Source organism: Spodoptera frugiperda, chromosome 14 (assembly GCF_023101765.2).
Source record: "Spodoptera frugiperda isolate SF20-4 chromosome 14, AGI-APGP_CSIRO_Sfru_2.0, whole genome shotgun sequence".
NCBI lineage: Eukaryota > Metazoa > Arthropoda > Insecta > Lepidoptera > Noctuidae > Spodoptera > Spodoptera frugiperda.
This window is the reverse complement of record NC_064225.1, coordinates 1,879,267-1,902,810: the sequence shown is the minus strand read 5'-3', so window position 1 is coordinate 1,902,810 and position 23,544 is coordinate 1,879,267. Positions and strand designations below refer to the sequence as shown.

The window sequence follows — 23,544 nt, the reverse complement described above, 5'->3', positions numbered from 1 at the left end:
AGTTAACCTATTGCATTCAAATTGCTTAGCTGTCAAAGATCAAGCTTTGAGGTTCTATTCATGGATAAGCAACTTAACTAATACGTATACTACCATGTTTGTTATTCAGAGGTTGCCTCAAAGAGCCATCAGATGGGGCTCAGTAGGACTGATGCCTGATCCGGAGTTGCGGACTACCTAGAGGGTTTACCGGGACTCCGGCTCGAAAAGCAGGAGTAGGAACGGGGTGTTTTTTAGTCAGTAAGAGTCTGACACTCCCTTTCGCCACGCCCAAGGTGGGAGAAGTCATTGGATGATTTTACCCCCTTAAAAAAGGGGCCTTAGTACATGTTTCTTTTGCGTTTAACGAGATCGAAATGAGAGAGCGATTGGTGCTCAGATTTGATTTTGATTATTTTAAACGTAAAGTAAACTCATACTAAGGGTACAGATCGTGCTCAACAGCCATACTTACGACCATTTGATTAAGGAGGCACTAAAATAATTTAACTACTTACCCTAATAAAATTAACACGTAAACTACCTAATTTAGTTCGAAATAATAATATGTAGTTAAATTAATATCTTTCTAATGATTGTAAGTCGTTAATTTTAATAGCTGCTTATTATAGCATAGCTAACCTATTCATATTACAAAAGATTTGATTATTAATTTGTTTGTTTGCATTAAATAACATCCGAAACAACTGGACTGAAAATTGAAAAATAATATTTTTTACAATTTTTTGTCTGACGGTCTATCTGTTTGTTCTGACTAATCTCTGAAAAGGCTGCATAGATCGAGAAAATCGGTAATCGATCATTAATCGATAATAAAACAACCCGATTTTTATTGGCAGGTGGCTGATGTACTAAGGAGTAACTTAGGCTACTTTTATTGGTCACAAAATCCGTAATTCACGCAAGCGAAGCCGCAGGCAACAGCTAATACTAACTAAATATAAAAGCATTTATAATAAAAATATTATTACACTATAACATAATAATCCATAATTCATTTACCATTTACCCTACTCGCAAAAAAGGTATATTACCTAATCCCCAGTGACGTAACGACACCGTCACCATTACGTTTCGTTGGGCAATCTGGACTGCTTTATATGTAAAAGTTACATTTAACTCGTTCTGCCAGTCTGCCAGTATAAACCGGCGCGCCTTGCAAGCTAGTCATTTATTAAATAAAGAAAAAAAAAACAAAAAGAAAAATGAACAAAATAATAATTATAGTGAGTATCTGTGGTCTGTGGTGTGGTGTTTTTTAAAAAGTGAATTTTGACAGGTCATTTCGTTTGGCGGGAATTTGATTTTTTATGTTTAATTTTTTGTTCGGTTTTTGTTGTGTGAAATGTGCAAGGATTTTTTAATATTAGGCAGTGGTTTGTGAGAAGTTTTGTATTATCTACATATTTTAGAAACGACCTGAATTACTGCCTCGTTATATTACGTATTTCTGGGCTTTTTTCAATAAGTTCTCTGTAGTAGCACGGAGATAAATACAAGGGACTTATAACACAAATGGTGAAAAGTGAGTGTACATTGTATAGTGGCATTACGTGCCGTAATGTGCACCTCTGCCTACCCCTTCGGGGATAAAATGGTGGAACACGTTGTGTTATTGTGTGTTTTTAATAAAAGTGAATTTTGACAAGTCGTTCATTTGGCGGGAATTGTGTTTTTATTCGGTTTTTGTTGTGTGTGCGTGAAATGTGCAAGGATTTAATATTAGGTAGTGGTTTGTGAGAAGTTTTTATCTACATATTTCTTAAAAGTTGGATTTCTTAGTCTTAGTTTTAAAGGTAAGGTAAGGTATAGAGCAATTTAATAGGAACTCTCAATGGGATCTTTAACAAAATTCTGTTCACACATTAACTTAGAAATCAAAGTGTTAAAAATCAACATTATCTGCCATAGAATATAGTCTATAATGTTTAAAATAATTAACTAAGTAATTATGGCCAACCAAAGCATGTATCTATGAATATCTATTTAATTTTCTTAGGCAATTCTTGCAATAGCACAGCTATATAAAATGAAATACGAGTAATTCTGCGTGTATTATAAAAAAATGATGAAACAGTTAAGATAGCCTTGGATAAGCAATCACACTAATATTATAAATGTGAAAGTTTATTTGTTTGGATGTTTGAATGTTTCTCCGTCATTCACGCTGAAACTACTGAATGGGTTTTGATGATATTTGGTATACAGACAGCGTATGAGTTGACTTGGGTTGTAGGATTTTCGGTGTAGGTTAGGACTTTTTATTCAACGGAAACGCGGACGTAGACGCCGACAGAAGCAGGAGCATCTTCAGGAGTTGTTGACTCGGCGGCTCCCTCAGCTCGAATGTGAAAGTGGAATGGAATAAAAATTAAAAAAAATATTGTATTGTTAAAGTAGCATGGATTTACGCAAAGTAACGCCTGACTCTATTCTATGTATTTAGATGTTTCTGCCAAAAAAAGTACTAAGCAAGTCTACTAGTTTTGAACAGACAAACAAACTCTTCAGTTTTTGTTACATTTCGAATGTATCTTACCAAATAACGTAATTACAATGTGTTGAGTAACATTGAGTAAAGTTCAGTACAATAAAATGTGGTGAAGGTATGTTGCATATTGCCAATTGTAGTAGTTAAAACATGATTTAGAATCAGTTAATTTATTAAACATGACAGAAAACCGTTGAAAGTAAATCTTCTGTTAACAATGCATCTATGCAGTGCATTTGACAATGACTTTTGAGTTACGCTACGCCGGTCATACGTCGATTAAGTAATTACATACCAATACCAATATACCTACAAAAATAAGAGTGTTATTTTGAATTTTATAGTGTACAAAGTCGAAAAGATGTTGAGTGAGTTAGCAGTTACTCAGTCAAAATCTTTTCAATAAAATGGAAATATACAATGTTTAACTTATGCGAATAAGATTATTAAAATAGGTACAACACTATAGCGCAGATACTGTGGGAGGTGTATTCGAGTCTCTCTTATCATTTGTTTATTTCTGAAACTTATATAGTTACTTTACAATAAAAAAATATCTTACGTCCGAAACCTGTAAAAAGACTCGCGCATCGCGCCATGTTTAGCTTTAAAAGTTCAATTAAAAAAATCTTTCGTCAACACCCGCATCTGTCAAAAGTTACGCGCCGTATTTAGTTTGACAGTTCTATTTTTTTTTTTCAGTTCTCACTCTGCGCTTTGCTACTACACCAAGAGGCGAAGGCACAAACAGGACCCATCGCTGGCTTCATAAGGACAAACCTCATTGGTCACCCAGTGATACACGACAAAGCTTCTTGGGTGTTTGACCCAGATGTGGCCATTAAGAGACGAAGGCAGTTCATTTCCTTACATGGTGATAAGGGAGAGAAACTGATTGAAAGACTAGGTTTAGGAATTGATGGGAGAGACGAAGAGAGGCTAGAAGAACAGAGGAAGAGGGATGAGGGTCATTTAGGTGGTCTGAATTATTATTTACCTTAGGTAGTTTGTAGTTTTAGGTTATTTAATGTAGATACAATTTGTAGATGTAAATAAATGTATTTAGTTAGTGTAGTGTTGTTTTATTTGAGTTTTAATAATACCTTTTATTGGCATCTTAAACTCGTTGTTTGTTAAATGAAAAGCAGACTTTTGTATGATGGCTCTTTTTTTGGAGGGGTTAAGTCATTTAACGATTTCTCCCAGTTTGGGCGAGGCGAGAGGGAGTGTCAAAATCTTACTGACTAAAAACCACGGCGTTCCTACTCCTGCTTTTCGAACCGGAGCCCCGATAACCCACTAGGTAGTTCGCGGCTCCGAGCGGCTTGCACAGCTACATAGCTTAGTATTAATAGAAATGGTCACATAGTTTCACGGATTAGCTAATAGCTAATCTATTATCTTCGCAGCATAGATAAATAGCACATTTCTGTTGGCAAAACACCCTTGAACTTGTCATCTTAAATGAAAAGTAGACTTTTGTATGAAGGTTAAGAACCATTCAAATATTCTTCGAATTCAACAGATCTAGGTTAAACAAACTAAACCAAAAATGTCAACGTAAAACCCTATAACATCATTAGTTTTCGTAAAAAATATGAGTCACTAAATATATTTAATGAATTGACCAGACCAGTGTCTATATGACTCATAAATAATTTCCAATATTTGCATTTCATCATACGTGTTAATTATCGTAGAGGACAGAAGGTAGTTTACAATACTTTTTATGGAATAGGAGAAAACGAGCTGACGGATTTTGGTAAGCGATCAGTGCCGCCTATGGACATGCGAAACAACAGAGGAGTCAAAGGTACGTAACCGGCCTCTTAAAAAAGATTAATGTGTGGGTGAACTGAGGGACCACACTGGGAATTCGCGAAATGAAAGTTCTAGGATTTAGTAGTAGACTTAAAACAATTGTAGAACGAATCTGGGAATTTGTAAACAAATATATTAAAAACTACGACCCATAAAGTGTGGTCCCTCAGTTCTCAAAGACGATCAGCCAGATCTCGGGAAGTATCTCATAAAAGAAGGTTTTGTGAATACAGACATTTAGTAAATAATTTGTAAAGATATCTATTAAATAACAGACCAGAAAGCATTAAAGATAAAAAAGTATAGCAACTGAACTGTGGTCCCTCAGTCCACATAACAAAGATAAATATTTTAGTGAATATTACTGAATAAAACCGTTATTATTTTACATAAAGTTTTAGTAAAAGTCTTAAAACATATTGTAAAAAGAAATGGATCTTAAATATCGAAGCATTTCGAAGATAGCGATGATTAAAAGTGGTCCCTCAATCCTCTCCTCCACTGACATATAGACACTGCTAGCTGCTAGACGAGAGGAATATCAGAAAGTCTAGTGTACTTAACATTTAGTAAAAGTTTTCTACTAAATAATAGGTATATACAATTCTGTATTTCTTACCTCTAAGCTGAGAAAATATAAATTTTTTTATCCTATGAAAAAAGGTAGACCAGTGTGACCACAAAATCAAACAAAGTGTAGACAGTTACTATTATTCTTTATTTAATATATCATTATTTAGATGAAACATATATATCATTATTTAGATGAATTTTCCGCGACCTCGTTCGCGGAAAATTTCTTGTTTTAACATACGATCACACTTTTTTGCTGCTGCTTTTCCGGCACCTTCGGGTTGAAATGGTACGATGATGTCGTAAATAATTTAAGTTACATATCAATCAATTATAATCTGCTTCAATTACGTCAAATACAGTAATCATTTCGTACCGTACGTTCAGACTCGCCAAGTTACGTTGACCGTACTGTATTTAATTGAAGCAGATTATAATTGATTGAAATATGTATAACACAAATTATTTATGACATCATCGTATCAACCGTACAACCTTGTTTTCATTTCATCTAAATAATGATATATTAAATAAAGAATAATAGTACTGTCTACACTTTGTTTGATTTTATGGTCACACTTGTCTACCTATTTTCATAGGATTAAAAAATTAATATTTTCTCAGCTTAGAGGTAAGAAATACAGAATTTTATATACCTATTATTTAGTAGAAAACTTTTACTAAATGTTAAGTACACTAGACTTTCTGATTTTCCTCTCGTCTAGCAGCTAGCAGTGTCTATATGTCAGTGGAGGAGAGGATTGAGGGACCACTTTTAATCATCGCTATCTTCGAAATGCTTCGATATTTAAGATCCATTTCTTTTTACAATATGTTTTAAGACTTTTACTAAAACTTTATGTGAAATAATAACGGTTTTATTCAGTAATATTCACTAAAATATTTATCTTTGTTATGTGGACTGAGGGACCACAGTTCAGTTGCTATACTTTTTTATCTTTAATGCTTTCTGGTCTGTTATTTTATAGATATCTTTACAAATTATTTACTAAATGTCTGTATTCACAAAACCTTCTTTTATGAGATACTTCCCGAGATCTGGCTGATCGTCTTTGAGAACTGAGGGACCACACTTTATGGGTCGTAGTTTTTAATATATTTGTTTACAAATTCCCAGATTCGTTCTACAATTGTTTTAGGTCTACTACTAAATCCTAGAACTTTCATTTCGCGAATTCCCAGTGTGGTCCCTCAGTTCACCCACACATAAAAGATTATGCTTTTTTCTTGAAGTTTTAGGTATTATGTTATGAAGCTGTGGACTCCCTAGCGGGTTTACCGGGGCTCTGGCTCGAAAAGCAGGAGTAGGAACGGGGTGGTTTTTAGTCAGTAAGAGTCTGTCACTCCTCGCCTCGAACGGCGGGAGAAGTCATTGGACGATTTCCCCCTTAAAGTATTATGTTACAGTCCCTTAATTTAACTGTAACTTATTGACAATACCCAGAAATGTTTGCCTAACATGGCACCTGTGCTTCGCCGAAAATTCAAAGATAGATAATAATATTGTATAGGTATATTTTTTATTCTGTCTCATACATCTGCAAACAAGACTTAGAACCGAAAACCTTGTACCTTGAACCTCATAATTTCAAACAATTAAATACACACAAACAAATTGTTAATTTTCTTTGCAATTAGAGATAATCATTATACAGTACATTATGATCATCATCATCAATCAGAGATGTCTACGGCAGACCAAATCCGTCTCCCTACAATCCACCACGTTAAAGGACAATCAGACATTTGCACTCAATGTCTATTCATGACCTTGACCGTCCACGCGAGATAATATTATGGTTAGGTACGTACCTAATAGGCTGAAAGCATCTAACGATTCCCTTTTAAGGGGGGGGGGTCATCTAGTGACTTCTACTGAGTGACCCCTACAACAGTAAATAGGTCACCCGTACGCATCGTGTGTGGTCTTGCGAACTAGTTATATCTATTACATACTAGAAACTATATAATATTACCATCATATACTCACAAAATTTACTCTGCACTATTAAAAATCAATTAAAACCAAATTAAAACATTTCAAAATAATTCTTAATGGGAATAGTAATATGATTGCAAGTCGTTTGAAGGTTAGGAATGGTCGTTACTGTTCTGTATTTGAATATTATGCAAGCGTAGTGTTGCCACTATAATTTATACTGAACCTTGGCCTGATACGTGCAACACCGGATTAGGCGATTGTGTCCGGTTTTTACGATAAACCAGTGTTTTATCTATGCTACATATTACTATGGATAGTTGGTTTAAGCTGGTACTAGTTTTTCCTGTCAGTTTACGATACTTTGTAAATGAAATATTGCCATTATAGTAACTTTGTTAAGTTAACCGGCAACACACCTGTGACTCCTCTGGTGTTGCGGGTGTCCATGGGCGGCGCTGATTGCTTACTATCAGGTGACACGTTAGCTCGTTTGCCACCATTACCATAAAAAAGTAGTTATTCTAGTATGCTAGTATTAGTAGTAGTAGTAGATTAAGTGTGGGAGAGCCGTGCTTCGGCACGAATGGGCCGGCTCGACCAGAGTGATACCACGGCCTTACAGAAAACCGACGTGAAACAATGCTTGCGTTGTGTTTCGTTGTGTGAGTAAGTTTACCGGAGGCGCAATTACCCCTTCTTCTCAATCTTCCTAATCCCGGACAGCGCTTACATTCCTAACCCCCAAAAGGCCGGCAACGCACTAGTAGGCACTGGTGTTTCGAGTGTCCATGGGTGGTGGCGATTGCTTACCATTAGGTGATCTGTCTGCTCGTTACGCATTCTTATGCTCACCGTAATATATCTACTTACTTCCTGTGTTATTTGTATCATTCCATTGCAAGAGCTATTAATTTACATAATTATATAAATCGTAGCGACTATAATCTAAGTACCTATGGATAGATAATACATAGGCCAATATCTATTGACATCTTTGTAAACAAACCGTAGGTGTATACGTTCAATCAATTCAAACTGAGAAAAGGGTGTTTGTGGTCACTACTATACATTTAAATGATCAACCATGATTATTTTGTATTGTGGATAAAGAGATAATTTCCAACTGATGTCCCATTTCATTTAGATTAAAAATTGTTTTCGGGCCTCTGCGAATTGGCTCGGTTCCTCGTAAGCCTTTCAAAGTTCCAGAGGGCTTAGTACAAGTATGCTTTACGTTAAAAAGATTGAAAGCGCGGTCGGCGCTCTGTATGGTTCGTTCATTCGAGTCGGTCAATTGCGTGTTCTCGCTTCGATCTAGTTAATCGTATAACAAACTCGTACTAAGGGTACAGGTCCAGGACCCTGTAATCCCGTGAAGGGAATCTAACAAACATAATAATTCTACTAGCTGTAACTCCCTTTCCAGCTGTTACATCATAAGTTAAGATGCTCAGATAAATCCTAACCTTTTAAACTGTGATCTGTGACATTTATGTCTTTAGGACGCGCCGGACTTCAGTGTTCCGGTGTTTTCATGGTTGTGTCTACTGTAGATTCTGGCTTACAGGAGTTGCAACGGTTAAGGAAGATTGTGGCTTGTCCCATTAAAAAAAAAGTGTAGCACCACCCTCCCGTCCACAATTAAATGCTCACGCAGAATAGAGGTGCCACACAAAAACACACGACACGACACCACAGACGACACGCAACAAAACACTCGACATAATATGTTTCGCTCCTCCACGGAGCATCTTCAGGAGTTGTTGACTCGGCGACTCTGCGGTGTGGGAAGTTATGGCGGGCTTGTCCTAATGAGCAACAAATAAGCGATCTCTTAATTAGAAGAGACTCACAGCTTAGTGTTGTGTTGAGTTGACTGCACGGTTGGTGCGGTGGCTGGGCAACTGCCGCGCAACGGGTAGCGGGTTCGATTCCCGCACGGAGCAACTCTTTGCGTGATCCACAAATTGTTGTTTCGGGTCTGGGTGTCATGTGTATGTGAAATTGTAGGTTTGTAAATGCACCTACGACACAGAAGAAAATCCTAGCGTGGGGCAACGTTATTTTTTTAAAAAAGAAACCTCAATTTCCAGCTTTTACACCATAAGTTAAAATGCTCTAATAAACCCAAACCTTTTAAACTGTGACATTCATGTATCTGGGACAATCCGGACTTTAGTGTTCGGGTGATTTCATAGTTGTATATCTACAGTTGATCCTGGCTTACAGGAGTTGCGGTTTAGGGAGGTTGTGTCGGGCTTGTCCCAATGAGCAGCAAGTAAGCGATCTCTTATGCCTAGTTCAAACTACGCTAGCATTTTAGTCGAGTAGCGAGTATTTAGTAACTTTCTCTCGCTTCGATTTTTGGACAGAAGCGAGAGAAAGCTTCTATGTACCAGCAACTAAACTAAAATACTAGCGCAGTGCAAACAAGGCATTAATTAGAGGAAACTCACAGCTCAGCATTGAAGGAAAACTAAGGGCTTGAAGGAAAACTCAATAAAATTCAATATCATTTCATTTATTTATCGTAAAGTATTACAATATCGATTGATATTTTAATAACACTGAATGAAAATCTTAATCTAAAGATACCATAAAGTCCTACACTAGAGAACATGAAGTGGCCTAGCTTACTATCAAGAACAATATTTGGGATATAAAAAAAAATCGATAAGTAATCGATAAATCGTATCGAAATATCGAAATTCGTTTCGAAATTCCGAGAGATTTATCCGTAGTATGTAAGACTTATCTAAGATTATAATTGCTGTAGATTTGTTTTTATTTAAAAAACTAACCGCCATACTCAGATTCTCTTTAATGGTTACTTAATCTAGTCCTTAGTAATTGTTTTCGGAACAAAATCGTTGCTAAGGAATAGTTTAAGTAATAATTAAATGTCTCTGGGTGTGGTAGTAAGTGTTACTTCATTTAATTTTGGTTTTGCACACATATTGACTCTTTACATTTTCATCGCGTTAATAAAATGAAAGAGTATAGTGTATGATGTAGGCTGACATGTAATTTTCCTTGAATAAATGGTAGAATTTTTAATGTTGGGTAAAAACTAGTAAATTTCCCTTGAATGATAGAGTTAGTACTATCATTGTTGACAATAGTAACTAGATAAGTTAGTTAATAGGTAAAATTTTAACTTCAAACTAAGTTTGTAAGGACTTTGACTGGTGTACTCTGAGTCATTTAATGGTTACTTAACCCAGTCCTTAGCAATTGTTTTCGATACAAAATCGTTACTCAGAATTATGGAATGATTAAGTACTTAACCCACTTACTTAGTTTTTTTTTTCGGAATAATATTATATTGTTACTAAAGAAAGTTTAAGAAACATTAAATGTGTCTGAGTACGATAGTAAGGAATATTTTAAGTTATTATTAAATGTCTATGAGTGCGGCACTTCAACGACATTTGCAACCAAATTAGGGGTAATACAAAAAACATTTTAAATGAAAACAAATCTTCAGCATTTTATATAAAACACGTCATTTTCGTTTCAAATAATATCACTAGCGTCTTTTTCATTTATTAGTGTGCTATAGGGCCCGATCCGGAGCTGCGGACAACGTAACAGGTTACCGGGGCTCCGGCTCAAAGCAGGAGAAGGAACGGGGTGGTTTTTAAAAAAAAGTACATGTGTAACATTTTAAAATAATCTACAAGACGGACATTGAAATAAAAATTAGTCATCTACCCTATTGAAGTTTTGTTCCATTAAAAATCAAACTAAATAATGCATTATATTTAATGCAAGGTAAACACCTAATATGAAAATTACCGCAAATATTATTTGCAACGAAAATGCACAATGCACTAAGACAATTATGACTGTAACATTACATAAAAAAAATGAATAAATGCATATCTTAAGAATTGCATAACCTGTAGTGACTTAACTACTAAACATAACCTAAAAAATCGAAGATATTTTGTGACTATTTCCCTTAAAACTATGACAATTTATTAATAATTAATATTACAAAGAGTTTTTTTTCGAAAAAAGCATTTTTAAGGCACCTCGCATTTTTGGTTTGCATCAACAGAAGGAATTTTCAAAACGTTATTTATATATTTAAGTAGAGAAATCTTTACCTAGTTTAAACTTAAGAGGCTCATGACTTTGATCCATAGTAATTTACAGTTTCTAATTGCAATCATCCGGCACGCTACATTGTAAATTAAATTTAATCATAGCAAGAAAACAATAATTACGGATTATTTCGTAATTTTCATTAAAATATTACTATGCTATCATTATCATGAGCTTCAAGGGCCTTTCATCTAAACATTTTGTATAAATTCCGTCTTAAATCACATAAAAATCCGCCATGTTTTTCGTCGTAATAGTTCCACGCTGTGAAACTAGATGGCGTTGACTGTCGTATATTGTAAACTAAAAATATTCATTTAAAATTTTCATAAAATATAATCACCATAGTATTTTTAGAGTGTTAATTACTAAATAATTAGTTATTGAACGATGAAAGACCCAAACTTAATATCTAATAACGAACACCAATGAAGTAGGTATTATACTTTAATATGGCATTACATTCATAAATAATTATTATCCATTAAGAGATCAAAATTAAGTTCTTTTTTCGTTATAAAAATTATTAATTTCTCTTACATGATTCTCTGCTAGTGGTAACATTTCTTTCAAAATCTCTTATTGACAATTTTAAACCAAGAAAATAACAATTAACAAATTCAATAAAAATTGGCGCCAAAACGATTTCAAATGTCATTTTTCCAACTGTCAAATTAAAAAAGAAATGTTACCATCAGCAAAAAAGTACAATTTTAATGCCTACACTTACATTTCAGTATTTCGTTAACCATTTTACAAAATAAGTAAGACATTTCCATTTGTTTAGTTTTAAATATTTTTATAATTCGCAATAACTTCGTTTTGTTAGCTAACTTCGTTTACTGGTGCATTCGATGACGTGTAAAGATATTTTCTCAATGGGGCCTACTGTATTTTTGCTCACCAGATGGCACTAGTGTGAAGCTCTTGTTCTTCGTCCAATAGGGAATTAGTTAGTGTCACACCATTGGACATTCAACATTTGACAGCTACTGTGATTGGTCAAAAAGCGTCTTTAGACATTTGCGCCATCTGGTGTGCAAAATCGGTGGCCCCCATTGGCATTGTTTTTTTTGTGTAATATTTTAATTATGTTCTGGTTATAAGACAGTAGTGTTGTTAGTTATGACTTTAGTTCGTACATAACGTGTATACAAGAGTCGAAACAGTGATAGTAATTCACTAAAAAATGTTGTTATCATGTCAAATGTTACATAGCTTTTAATAACTAATAAATCATTTTGAAAATTAAAAATAGGATTTTACAAAATGAATTTAGTCGAAAGATTATTAAATCAGTTTGGAAATTATAATATTTTGTTTTGATTCGAACTAAAGTATAATCTATGTCAGCTCTTTTCCTTATGTTATCACATTGTCAGTTTTCGATTTTGTTGTCTTCAGATAGCGCTAGTGAGGTGTAAGGATCAATAGGGCCTTACATTTGACAGATAATAGGCTTAGCTGTCATAAGATTTACTGGCACATTAACCCTTTAACCGCCTGTGTCGTATATACGCAACATATCCGTGTTCTTACCGCTCATGTCGTATTGCTGCGACAGAGAACTTGAATGATTTTTCTCGTTTTCACACGATTACTCTTCCTTATTTAGTGTAGATATATTTTTTTCAATTTGTTGAATAATAATAGGGTCACGTTAATTGATATTATTTAACTGGACAGTTAAAGGGTTTACAAGTATTCTATCGATCAACAATCCACCAAACTAGCGACTATTGAATTTAAAATAGCTACTATTAAATTTAACTCGTTGCTCATTCGCCGTCCGCTCCCGAAGTTTGCCGAAGTTAGCCGAAGTGTGACGTAGATTCAAAATGTAACGGTTTGTTATGTTCGGTCGTTAGTCGTCTGTCGTGTGTCTGCTTTGGTCGCGCACGTCTGTCGTGGAGACAACGTGGACCTGAAATGAGAGAATTCTTTCATTAGTAAAACATATTTTTATCAGTGGTAATGGATTTTGGATTGTACAACAGTAACATAAGTATGAGTTTGCTTTACGTTTAAAGTAATCGAAAGAAGTTCGGCGCCCTGTACCCTTAGTACGAGTTTCATTTACGTTGAACGAAAACGAAATGAGAGCGCATTCGACACTCCGATTGGTTGATTCATTCGAACCGGCCAATCAAATTAATAGAAGTTTATAAGTTAAAACGAATATGCATTTAAGCACGCTTCAGTAATCAACAGGCTGATATACAATTCTATTTTGATTAATCCAAAGAGTCAATGGATTAACTGAAAAAACTGAAATAAATACATTTTTACATTATTTTTACTTCAACCAACGTTTCTGAAAAGGACGTCATAAAAAGTAATTTTAACTCTACGTCTCATCCATAACTTTAGAGCACTGCCATCTATCCTCAACTAACGGCAACACAGCAATTACAACCTCGAAAAAAAAGTCTAACAGTCTTAACAAAGTGCACCAGATCAAACCTATGACCTAAGTTTATACCGTTAGGGTCCAATTTCCCACGGCTATGACGTTGGACCTATATCATATCCTGATATACGGCTACTATCAAAAGTTACGGTATAATTCGAGTGACGTTACACCCATAATGGTCTTATGTTGAGGTTAGATAAAAAGAATGGCCGAATATTTAAAGCGGACCGCTTTTTATGCCATATTGAAGTGAAGATAGAAGGTTCATTTGGTATAGTGCTCGAAACTTATTCATTCTTTGCAATTCTGAGTTCTTTGAAATAGAATGGAATGAAGGTTAGAATCATACTGGACTTATTATAGGTTCGTCTCCTTATCTGTTACTTTTGTTGTAATAATTAATTTTTAAATGAAATATAAATCGAATGAAGGCTGGAATCATACTAGGTGTATTGTGATTGGTTCGTTTCTTATATTATGTGGATTTTGGATAAGAGGACGAGTGTCGAAAAGTAGTACCGAGCTACCTTCTGTAATCTGCTCTTTCAATAAATAAACGAAGAGATTTTCTGACTATCAATGTACATTTTTATTTATGTACGGTAAGTTAATCAAAATCCGGAGCTGCGGACTGCGGCATCCGGCTCGAAAAGCAGCAGTAGGAACGGGGTGGTTTTTAGTCAGTAGGAGTCTGACACTCCCTCACGCCTCGCCTTAGGCGGGTGAAGACATTAGATGATGTTTTCCTCTTAAAAAAAGTTAATAAAAATCTTTTAGCATGCTTTAAACCACAACTTTGTCAAGCACGCAATTGTGACCTCTATGTACATCACATCTACAGTTCAAAAGATTAACTCATTTCACCAATCACAATAAGAACTTTAAGTTTCATTATTCTATGAACCTTCTGCATTCACCTCTAACACAGCAACTATCACAACACAGATCTTCATATCACACAAGTGATTTGTAACCGCGATTAGAGCATTTTTGTTCCTACACCGCGATAAAATCATACTCTTACAAGCTCTTGGATTTTTATGCGCGCCTAGTACCTCGACTTCACAAATGGGTATGTTAACGCTGTATTTGATAAGTTGGGTGCCTAGAGGTGATAGATGGAGGCTTTTAGTTTAAATGTATGCAGTTTTATGTTGTCTTAGTATTCTGTAATCTTTTGCTGTAATCATGAAAGATGTTTGTTTTCAAGTAGGTTTATGGGAGTGGGAAAGACAGATGCGGTTTCGTGTTGAAATTATTAGGACGGGTTTTTTGAAATGTATGAGAGAATTTTGGTAAGAGTTTTAATTTATTTTAATTATTTACTAAGCTTCTGCCAACGGCTTCACCCAAGTTACCATGGGATAAAAAGTAGCCTGTTTTATTCCGGACCATAGTCTAGCCTTGTTCCAAATTGTATCCTGATCCCTTCAGATATTTTATGTGTTTGAGTAACAAACATACACATAAACACGCTAACTTACGTACTTTTGCATTTATAATATTAGTAAGAAGTCATGAGGCATGAGATTCTGAGGGTGCTAGTTCGGAACCTACCAACAGCAAGCACCAATGTGACTTTTCCCGAGTTGTATGTACTTTTTAAGATTATTTAGACACCACTTCCTAACGGTAGAGGAAAACATCGTGTGGAAACCTGGGCTTATAATTTCTAATTATAAGTTTGAAATCGCTAACCTATATTGAGCAAGCGTGGTGCTTAATGCTCAAAACTTCTCCATGCAAGAAGAGGCCTTTGCTCAGCAGTGGCCACTTATAGGCTGTTGATGTGAATTCGAGTACCATGAAGCCACTTTTTCCTTTTAAAGTTTCCCATTGATCAATAAAACAACACAATTTTACACATTAGAAAACTTTCTCAAAGTTTCAATGTAACATTTATACGGAGTATAAATAATTCACTAGAAATGCACACACCTGCCTTGTAGTCGGTACTAGTGATGGACAAGTGACGGTAAAAAGAAGAATGGTTTACGAAATGCGGTAAAAAAGGAAAATATGTATATGATCTTTTATCCCCGAAGGGCTAACAGAGTCAGGGAAGACAGAGGTGTGCACTACGGTATGTAATGCCACTATACAATGTATACCCACATTTCATCACTTGTGTTATAAGTTCCATGTAATAGGGGGTGAGCCTATTGCAATTACTGAACACAATTCCAGACTCCGTGCTACTACTGTGTTAAATCCCAGTACCAGTACTTTACCCGACCTGGAAATTGAGCCCGAGACCTCTTGCCCAGTAGTTGCATTTGCAACCACTCGACTAACGAGGTATACAAATAGCCCTAGTAAATATTCAGAAATACTACGCCACTTTACATAATGTAGTATGAGTTATTTCTTCTAATTCACTATTACCAACAGGTGGGTAAAACAGGCTATTCGAAGCGAATTTTTTTACCGCGAACAAAGTCCATCACTAGTCGATACTAATACATATGAAATAGATTCTATCTACAGTAGAGCCTCGATAATCCGTACTCAAGCTAATCCGGACGCCGCTGTAATCCGAACTGCCGCTGTCTCGGAGAAGAAGAGAATTGCACAGAACCCATAACTGATGACGAGATCATAGCCCAACTTACGCAAGAGATTGACGAGACTGGGAATGATGAGTCTTTTGTTGACAATATCTCTGCTTTGAATGTCAAGAAAATTTCTCATTCACAAGCTATATCAGCACTGAATACATGTTTAGATTGGGCTGATGAAAATGACTTGTCCTTACCCGAAAAGATGATGCTGCGTAATTTGAGGGACAAAGCCTTTGTTTGGTCAGTAAATAGAACTCGCCAAACTAAAATTGACGACTTTATTAATAAGTAACTTGTGTAAAATGTGGTTTAAATGTGTATTTTACTAAACCTCAATAAATATATTTATATCAAAATATAACAAATTTTTTTTCTATACTGTATTATTTATTTCTATAGTACATATTATAATCCGAACGCTCCGTGAGTCCGAACAGGGGTAATTTTTTGGTAGTTCGGATTATCGAGGCTCTACTGTATATTGAACTTTTTGTGGCGTTTTTTCTGCGTACACATTGTTGTTGAAGAAGCAACAGATAGGGTTTGTGAGCTAAAGGGCAGTTTACATTTGATGGAGTTGTTTAAAACGGTTAAACGGTTTGTTCATGATGTCAAAAAAGCTTATGTTTTCGTAATGTGCTATTAAAAGACGTTTTTGTTTTTATTATAATCTTATATATAAAAATGAATCGCTAAAAGTGTTGGTAAGCGCATAACTCGAGAACGCGTGGACCAATTTGGCCAATTCTTTTTTTGTAATATTCGTCGAAGTTCAAGGATGGTTTTTACGGCGAGAAAATATCAAATAATTGACGGAAAAGCCCTAAAAACAGCCCTTTTCTTTATCCCATACAAACGTTTTCTAACTAATACGTAGAGTCAATTTGAGCTTTATTGCTATTGGATAAAGTTGATATTAGATTGGATACTAAAAAACAAATGCTATTGGATAAGTGTGCGTTGGAGACTTGGAGCACAGAATCCCTACTAATATTATAAATGCGAAAGTAACTCTGTCTGTCTGTAATTACGCTTTCACGCCTAAACCAGTGAACCGATTTTGATGAAATTTGGTACTGAGATAGAATAGACCTTACTTAATACTTTTTATTGCAAAAAAATAGCGGAGAATGGGTAAAAATAAGGGAATAAATGGTCATATGGAAATTCGTTATTTTAAAAGCTGTAACAGTAAAACTTTGTATTTAGATACTTAATGAGGAACGAAAGAACATGGGCTACTTTTTATTGCAAAAAAAAAATAGGAGAGAATGGGTAAAAAGAGGGGATGACTGTTCATATATAAATTCGTCATTTTAAAAGCTGTAACAGTGAAACTTTGTGTTTAGACACTTAAACATAAACGAAAGAACATAGGCTATTTTTTATTGCAAAAAAATTGGCGAGAGTGCGTAAAAATAGGGGATGAATGGTCATAAGGAAATTCGTCATTTTTAAAGCTGTAACAGTGAGATTTTGTATTGATAGGCAATATATAGGAAATTAAAGGATAATAATATAGATAACCTTGGCTACTTTTCATCATGTTTATAAAATGATGAATCGGCGGTCGTGGTTTCTATGGAATACATATCTTTAAAAACGCTAACAGTAACATATTCTCAAGTAATTCACATTTTACATGACATACGGCAGCATTTTGACCACTAACACCACCACGCGGACGAAGTCGCGGGCAAAAGCTAGATGTTTTCAATAAACGTTCATGTCAAATATTTGTTGTCCATCCTGTCAAATACTGTAAATAATGATTGACGTTTATGCATAAACTATTTGAAAAGGGTGAATAAACAATTGTCTGTATTTTTTTTATCTATGGAATAAGTTGAAAAGTGCATTAAGCATTAATAAAAATTCCTCAAATATTTATGCGTGCGTTCAGAAATAATGACAAATTATCAACAGTTACGCGTGTGTTCAGAAATTTATTTTGTGTAAATTAAAGTTTCTATTCACGTTTTCGAACAAACGATGTTCTTTCAATATAGTCTATTGGTGTGAATGACATTGACATTCGTATTGCGCGTTTTTTTAAAATATGCAAAATTAAATGAATATTTTCAAAATTTCTGAGAGATTATCTTAATATTTTTTCGAGTTTTAAAGACTAAGAAGATTTTATTTGCTAATAAGTGTTTGTTAATCAAGGTAAGTTTTGTAAATCACATCTTCATATTGATTTTTAGTAACTTTTGGTGACTACACAATTTGGTATACATGGTTATGCAGAAAATATATGAGAGCTTTTTATTTTCAGTTGGAATTTAGTTTTTAACAATGCTACCACCCAGACGTACAAGCTTAGGGCGCAGAACTTGAAATACGGCAAGTCAAAGAAATATAAGAGCAAATCAAACTGATGAGCAACGCGAAGCGCGAAATGAACTTGAACTGAATCGATATCAAGATAGAAATGTTGTGTTTAATCCCCACAAAGCTGCATTCAGTTATAATGTGGCAATTGATTACAGTTCAGAGCAAATTGTTGCTATTGAACTAATGAACATTGTGTGTCCACATTGGGATTGAAATTCAAAAATGAAGCGCCAGCGGCCAAGTCAAATTGACGCCATTGGTACCGCCACCAGAGCCACTACATTCATTGGTTAATTTTTTGACTCATATCCAGCAGTACAATAATTGCTTTCAAATGACATCATTTGGGGCAACAAAAGTTATACCAGACAATTTTATGCCTACTTTTAGTAAGTAAGTATAATGGCAAACGTTTTTTTTTAGTTTTAAAACTATGTAGCTGGTGCAAACTATGTCGAGTCAGTGATGTGTTTATTTTGTAAACAATAAGTCAAATACATAATAATAGTCTATAATCCGAAGACTTAATCAGCAACATTTTATAACATGTTGTATTTTATAGTGGCATGAGCAAGATGTGCTTGGTAAAGCCTACTACCTAAAGCTGCCGTGGAAGGCTGTTTAATGTCGAAGTTTAAAGTAGTTTTAATTTGAAATGATTTAAAGTATTGTGGCAGTATTTTGCGAGTCACATGGTGGTACAATTTGCTTTACAATTACCTTAATACATATTTATATTCTAGCAGATTCAGGGATTCAAATATATCATCAAACAGGTTCCTTATTGCCAGTGCCTGTTGAAGGTTATACATTTTTGCAAATATATTTTATGGAGAATTCAGCAAAAGAAGTCAATCAGCGTTGTGCACACAACAACTCAGTAAAAAGATCCATTGTGGAACAACTTCAAACATTTCTCCATCAACACAATAAATTAGTTGCATTATTCACAAATGCATTAGACCACAAAATTGTCATCAGAGCCGATAAGGCGCCTGCAGGACAAAATGCTGGACATTTTAATGTGCCAACAATTGATAAAGAGCGCGCGTGGTATTAAGCTCAGTGTTTACTTAAAAATGCCAAGTTCTTCAATAGCGATTTGTAAAAATAGTAGTGAAATTATTAAATCCTATGGAATAAACACTATTATGAAAATATATTTTGTTTTTTTTTTAATTAGTAAAGTCCTTTTCAGGTATAGTGAAATCAGGAAATTATGGATTCATTTTTATATGGAGGATATTATAGATTCCAGTTCAAATTGAATAGGGACTCATACATAGCTCAGCTATACAAAATAAAGTAGAGCATCATTGCTACGCGAAAGCGGTACGAAGTTCGCTGGGTCAGCTAGTATAGTATAACTATGACTAAAATATTTACAAGAAATTGAAAAGAAAGAAAGAAAATAAAAACTAACTTAGAGCGTCGAAATTAATCCTCATCGGAGTCGTGTCACGTTGCCACGTTGTTTAGCTCCAATTTATCAAAATAAATGTGTTTTATTTCTATAGATTTATAAACTGTTTTGTGAAGCTGGATAATATTAGGTGTGTAAATATTCTGGTAGAATGGTACACAATATTCTTCAAGACTAAAATTTCCTTTCGTTTTTAGAGCTAATCATTGACTTATCACAGGTGATATAATTTCACACTTTGTGCTGTTTACTAAAAAAATCTAACGTCAAATCATTTTCAGAAAGGATTCCCCAAAAAGATCGACAATCGACAGTACGATTAAACAACAATTGATTCTATGGAGTCCGCATCACCTTAGTGATAGATACCTCTGGTATATACATAGGTACACTTAGGCTATGCTGCCCGTTTACCATTAGACGATGCATAGACTATGTTACTATCGATAATGGCAAAAAAGTCCAACAATACATTTCTACGTAATCAAAACTGAGATCTCTTCATCTTATTATTCAAAAAGCATTACTAAACCACTCGACTACAGCTACTTTTTATCAAGAAATTAATAATACACGAACAGCACATGTACCTATTAATTTTGCGTTCAGCAGATCAAGTTACACCCTTTTATTCATTACATTATATACTATATTCCTCATGGTATAAAGTCGAAAGTCCTATGAAGAAATTCGCAGATTAGTGTAGGTTAATTTGCTGGTGGTTGAACCTATTAATATTGGTTTTTAATAAAAAAAAACTTACTCGTCATACTTAGTCACTGATTTGATGTAATTAATTAGTAGAAACGAGTTCAAAGATCTTCACAAGTCTAATTTATATGAAAATATATTGACAGCTGTATTTAGGAGGGTGATAAAAAGTTGTGTTCAACAAAAAAAAGTAATTTGAAATCAATCAGATATTGCTAAGGTATTAAAAAGTTTTTTACTCCGGTCGCTAAGATGTTGAAATGAATATTAGAAAAACATTAAGATTACAATTTGAGGATTGGTTTCCATTTTGAGCCACTGTATGAGTGGAGGATCTATAACAAATGATAGTGCAATCAAATAATAGTTTAGTTGTGTAGAATCATCTTACTAGATGAAAAGTTGGTACTATGGTATAAGCCGGTAAACGAGCAGACGGATCACCCGATGGTAAGCAATCGCCGCCGCCTATGGACACCCGAAACACCAGAGGCGTTACAAGTGCGTTGCCTTTTGGGGGTTAGGAATTTAAGGATTATTGGGGAATCTGGGATTGGGAAGATTGGAAAAGGGACTGGCCTTCGGTAACCTAACTCACACAACGAAACATAACGCAAGCGTTGTGTCACGTCGGTTTTCTGTGAGGCTATATAACTCCGGTAGAGCCGGCTCATTCGTGTCAAAGCATGGCTCCTCCACACTTAGACAACAGTAATAGCCGACCTATATCCAACATTTTTGGATGGATCTCGGGTTTTGACAGAAACTATGTGCGGATTAAAATAACCGATCACAATCCAAACTCTTCACATCAAGATCGATTTTTGACATTAGTTCTATACAATTTCTAACAAAAATGAAGATCAATCCAAAGAATTTGGATCAAGATTGATTATTAAAATAAGTAATCTCATTTCAAAGATTTTTTAGGCAATAAATCTACATACATAGTAAAAAAGTCGCTTTAACTAACTTCAATAACTAAAACCTCTTTAAAAATACAGCCAAGGTGTTCAAGTGTAAATCAGCCTTATATCTACCTATAGCTAGGTATATACAAGTTATACATAATGTAATATTTATTTATAGAGCTTACATTGAATCAGCTCGGGAGCTATCGGTGTAAAAAACCAGATGTTGCCGTTTTTATTCGCTAACAAAGTAAGTAGGTAGGTTGTATGAACTGTCTAGGTATATTTTATTTACTTATTGACTGGCTAGTATTACTGGGAGTATGCTTATTATAAAGTAGTATTTTAACTTGTTTTTAAACGTTACCCCTCACTAGGACTATAGAGTTTCTTGCTTGTTCTTCTCTATTCGAAGAGCTACACTTTGGAACGAGCACCTAGCTTCACTTACAGACAGACTCAATTGACGTTTCAAAAGTGCCTAATTTAGAACTTTGACTTAGGATTTTCTCCCGTGTCATGGGTTAACAAACATACAAGTTTACATACATATGACATCCAGACCCGAAACAACAATTTGTTGATCACACAAAGTATTGCTGTTCATTTTTTTTAACAATGACTGTGCGTATGCAAGAAACCACTCGGTCCACCTGATGGTAAGTGGTTACTGTGGCCTATAAACGCTTGTAACACTTGGGGCATTACATGCGCTTTGCCGACCCTTAAGCCTATTTAAACCTATTTACTCCCTTCTTGAAGTACCCCATATTATAGCCTACTGAGAAAGCCTTAGCAGGGAGCTCATTTCACAAGCGTTGGGAGGAAATTCCTCTAAAACCGAACTGTACACGACCAAATACACAGAAAGCCATCCCAAACAAAAAAAACCCTTCCAATTTCCAAGAACGTCCAACTTAATTAACAAACAACCTTTTAACCTAACTATTAAAGTTGAAAATGTCGTGCAGAACCTAATCATACCATTACATTAATTGTTGGTATGATCAAGGTGTGGCGTTCGTGTCGCATCAGGGCGGTGGTCGGGAGCGCCCCTATTAGCTAGAAATTAGCAGTAAAAGTTTGCAAAACGACATTAGGGGACCTTGACCTTCTTGGGGTGATTATTATGCTATTTTCGGGGTGGGATATTGTTATTATGGTCGTATTTTATCCTTATTTGGGGAGGGAGATAGTGAAAATGTTAAGGGAGATCAGGAATCGCTTGAAATTATGGTGCGTATAAGCTGTTTTTTTAATGGTATTAGCCGGTAAACGAGCAAATGTATTGCCTGACGGTAAGCAATCGCCGTCGCCCATGGACTCCCGACTAACAAGATGCGTTACAAGTGCGTTGTCGCCCTTTGGAGGTTAGGAATTTAGGGACACAACGGTTGCGTTGTGTTTTGATGTGTAAGGGAGGTTACCGGAGGCCCAATTCCCTATCTTCCCAATAATCTTCTAATTCCTAACCCCCAAAAGACCAGCAACGCACTTGTAACGCCTCTGGTATTTCGGGTGTCCATGGGCGGCGATTGCTTACCATTAGGTGATCTGTCTGCTCGTTTACCGGCTTATACCATAAGAAAGATAGGGTATAATACATGCAGTGTGGTGCACTTAAAAATGTGATATTTTAGTATGATATGTACAACACAATCATATTACAAATCGACTTTCTTCCTCAATATAAAATGAAAAGAAGGATCCAATAGTCTAATCAAATTAAAATTCCTCTAGAGGTCGACATGTCAGTTGTCGATCAAAGATTAAAACACAATGATTTGCATTAGACGCAGGAATCTGCTTAGTATATCCTGCGGCGTTGCCCGGTCAATAACTCCTTAGCAAAAACCTAATCAAGATATTAAGTAATAGGATTTCATCGTACAGTTAGAGCTATTAATCTGTTAAATGTTATTAGGAGTCCTCGTTCATGAAGAAAAACCTCACGATTTTGCATCATCCAATGACTTCTCTCGCCTCATAAATGCAAGCCTTACGATTGATTCGTTTTTAGTAGTTGCAAGTTTAGGCGAAACCGGGTTATTTTTTTAATGGGGGGAAAATTATTAAATGATTTCTCCTGCCTTGGGCGAGACGAGAGCGAGTTTCAGATTCCTACTGAATAAAAACCACCCCGTTCCTACTCCTGCTTTTTGAGCCGGAGCCCCGGTAGCCCGCTAGGCAGTCTGTAGCTCGATAGATTCGTTTAGTAGTATTATTATAA

At 35.2% G+C, this 23,544-nt stretch overlaps 2 protein-coding genes across 2 annotated transcripts in view; one reads left to right on the top strand and one right to left on the bottom strand.

Moving 5' to 3' along the window:
• The first annotated feature begins 1,096 nt into the window (after window positions 1–1,096).
• On the top strand, window positions 1,097–3,561 carry LOC126911379 (uncharacterized). The gene is made up of 2 exons (XM_050698303.1): window positions 1,097–1,226; window positions 3,194–3,561. The coding sequence occupies exons 1-2, from the start codon at window positions 1,206–1,208 to the stop codon at window positions 3,491–3,493; spliced, it is 321 nt and encodes a 106-aa protein (XP_050554260.1). The 5' UTR covers window positions 1,097–1,205; the 3' UTR covers window positions 3,494–3,561.
• Window positions 3,562–9,353: 5,792 nt separating this feature from the next.
• Window positions 9,354–23,544, bottom strand: part of LOC118279218 (uncharacterized) — a 121,566-nt gene continuing 107,375 nt past the window's right edge. The window contains 1 exon segment of the mRNA XM_050698287.1: window positions 9,354–12,882. The gene's annotated coding sequence lies outside the window, so the exon portion shown is untranslated.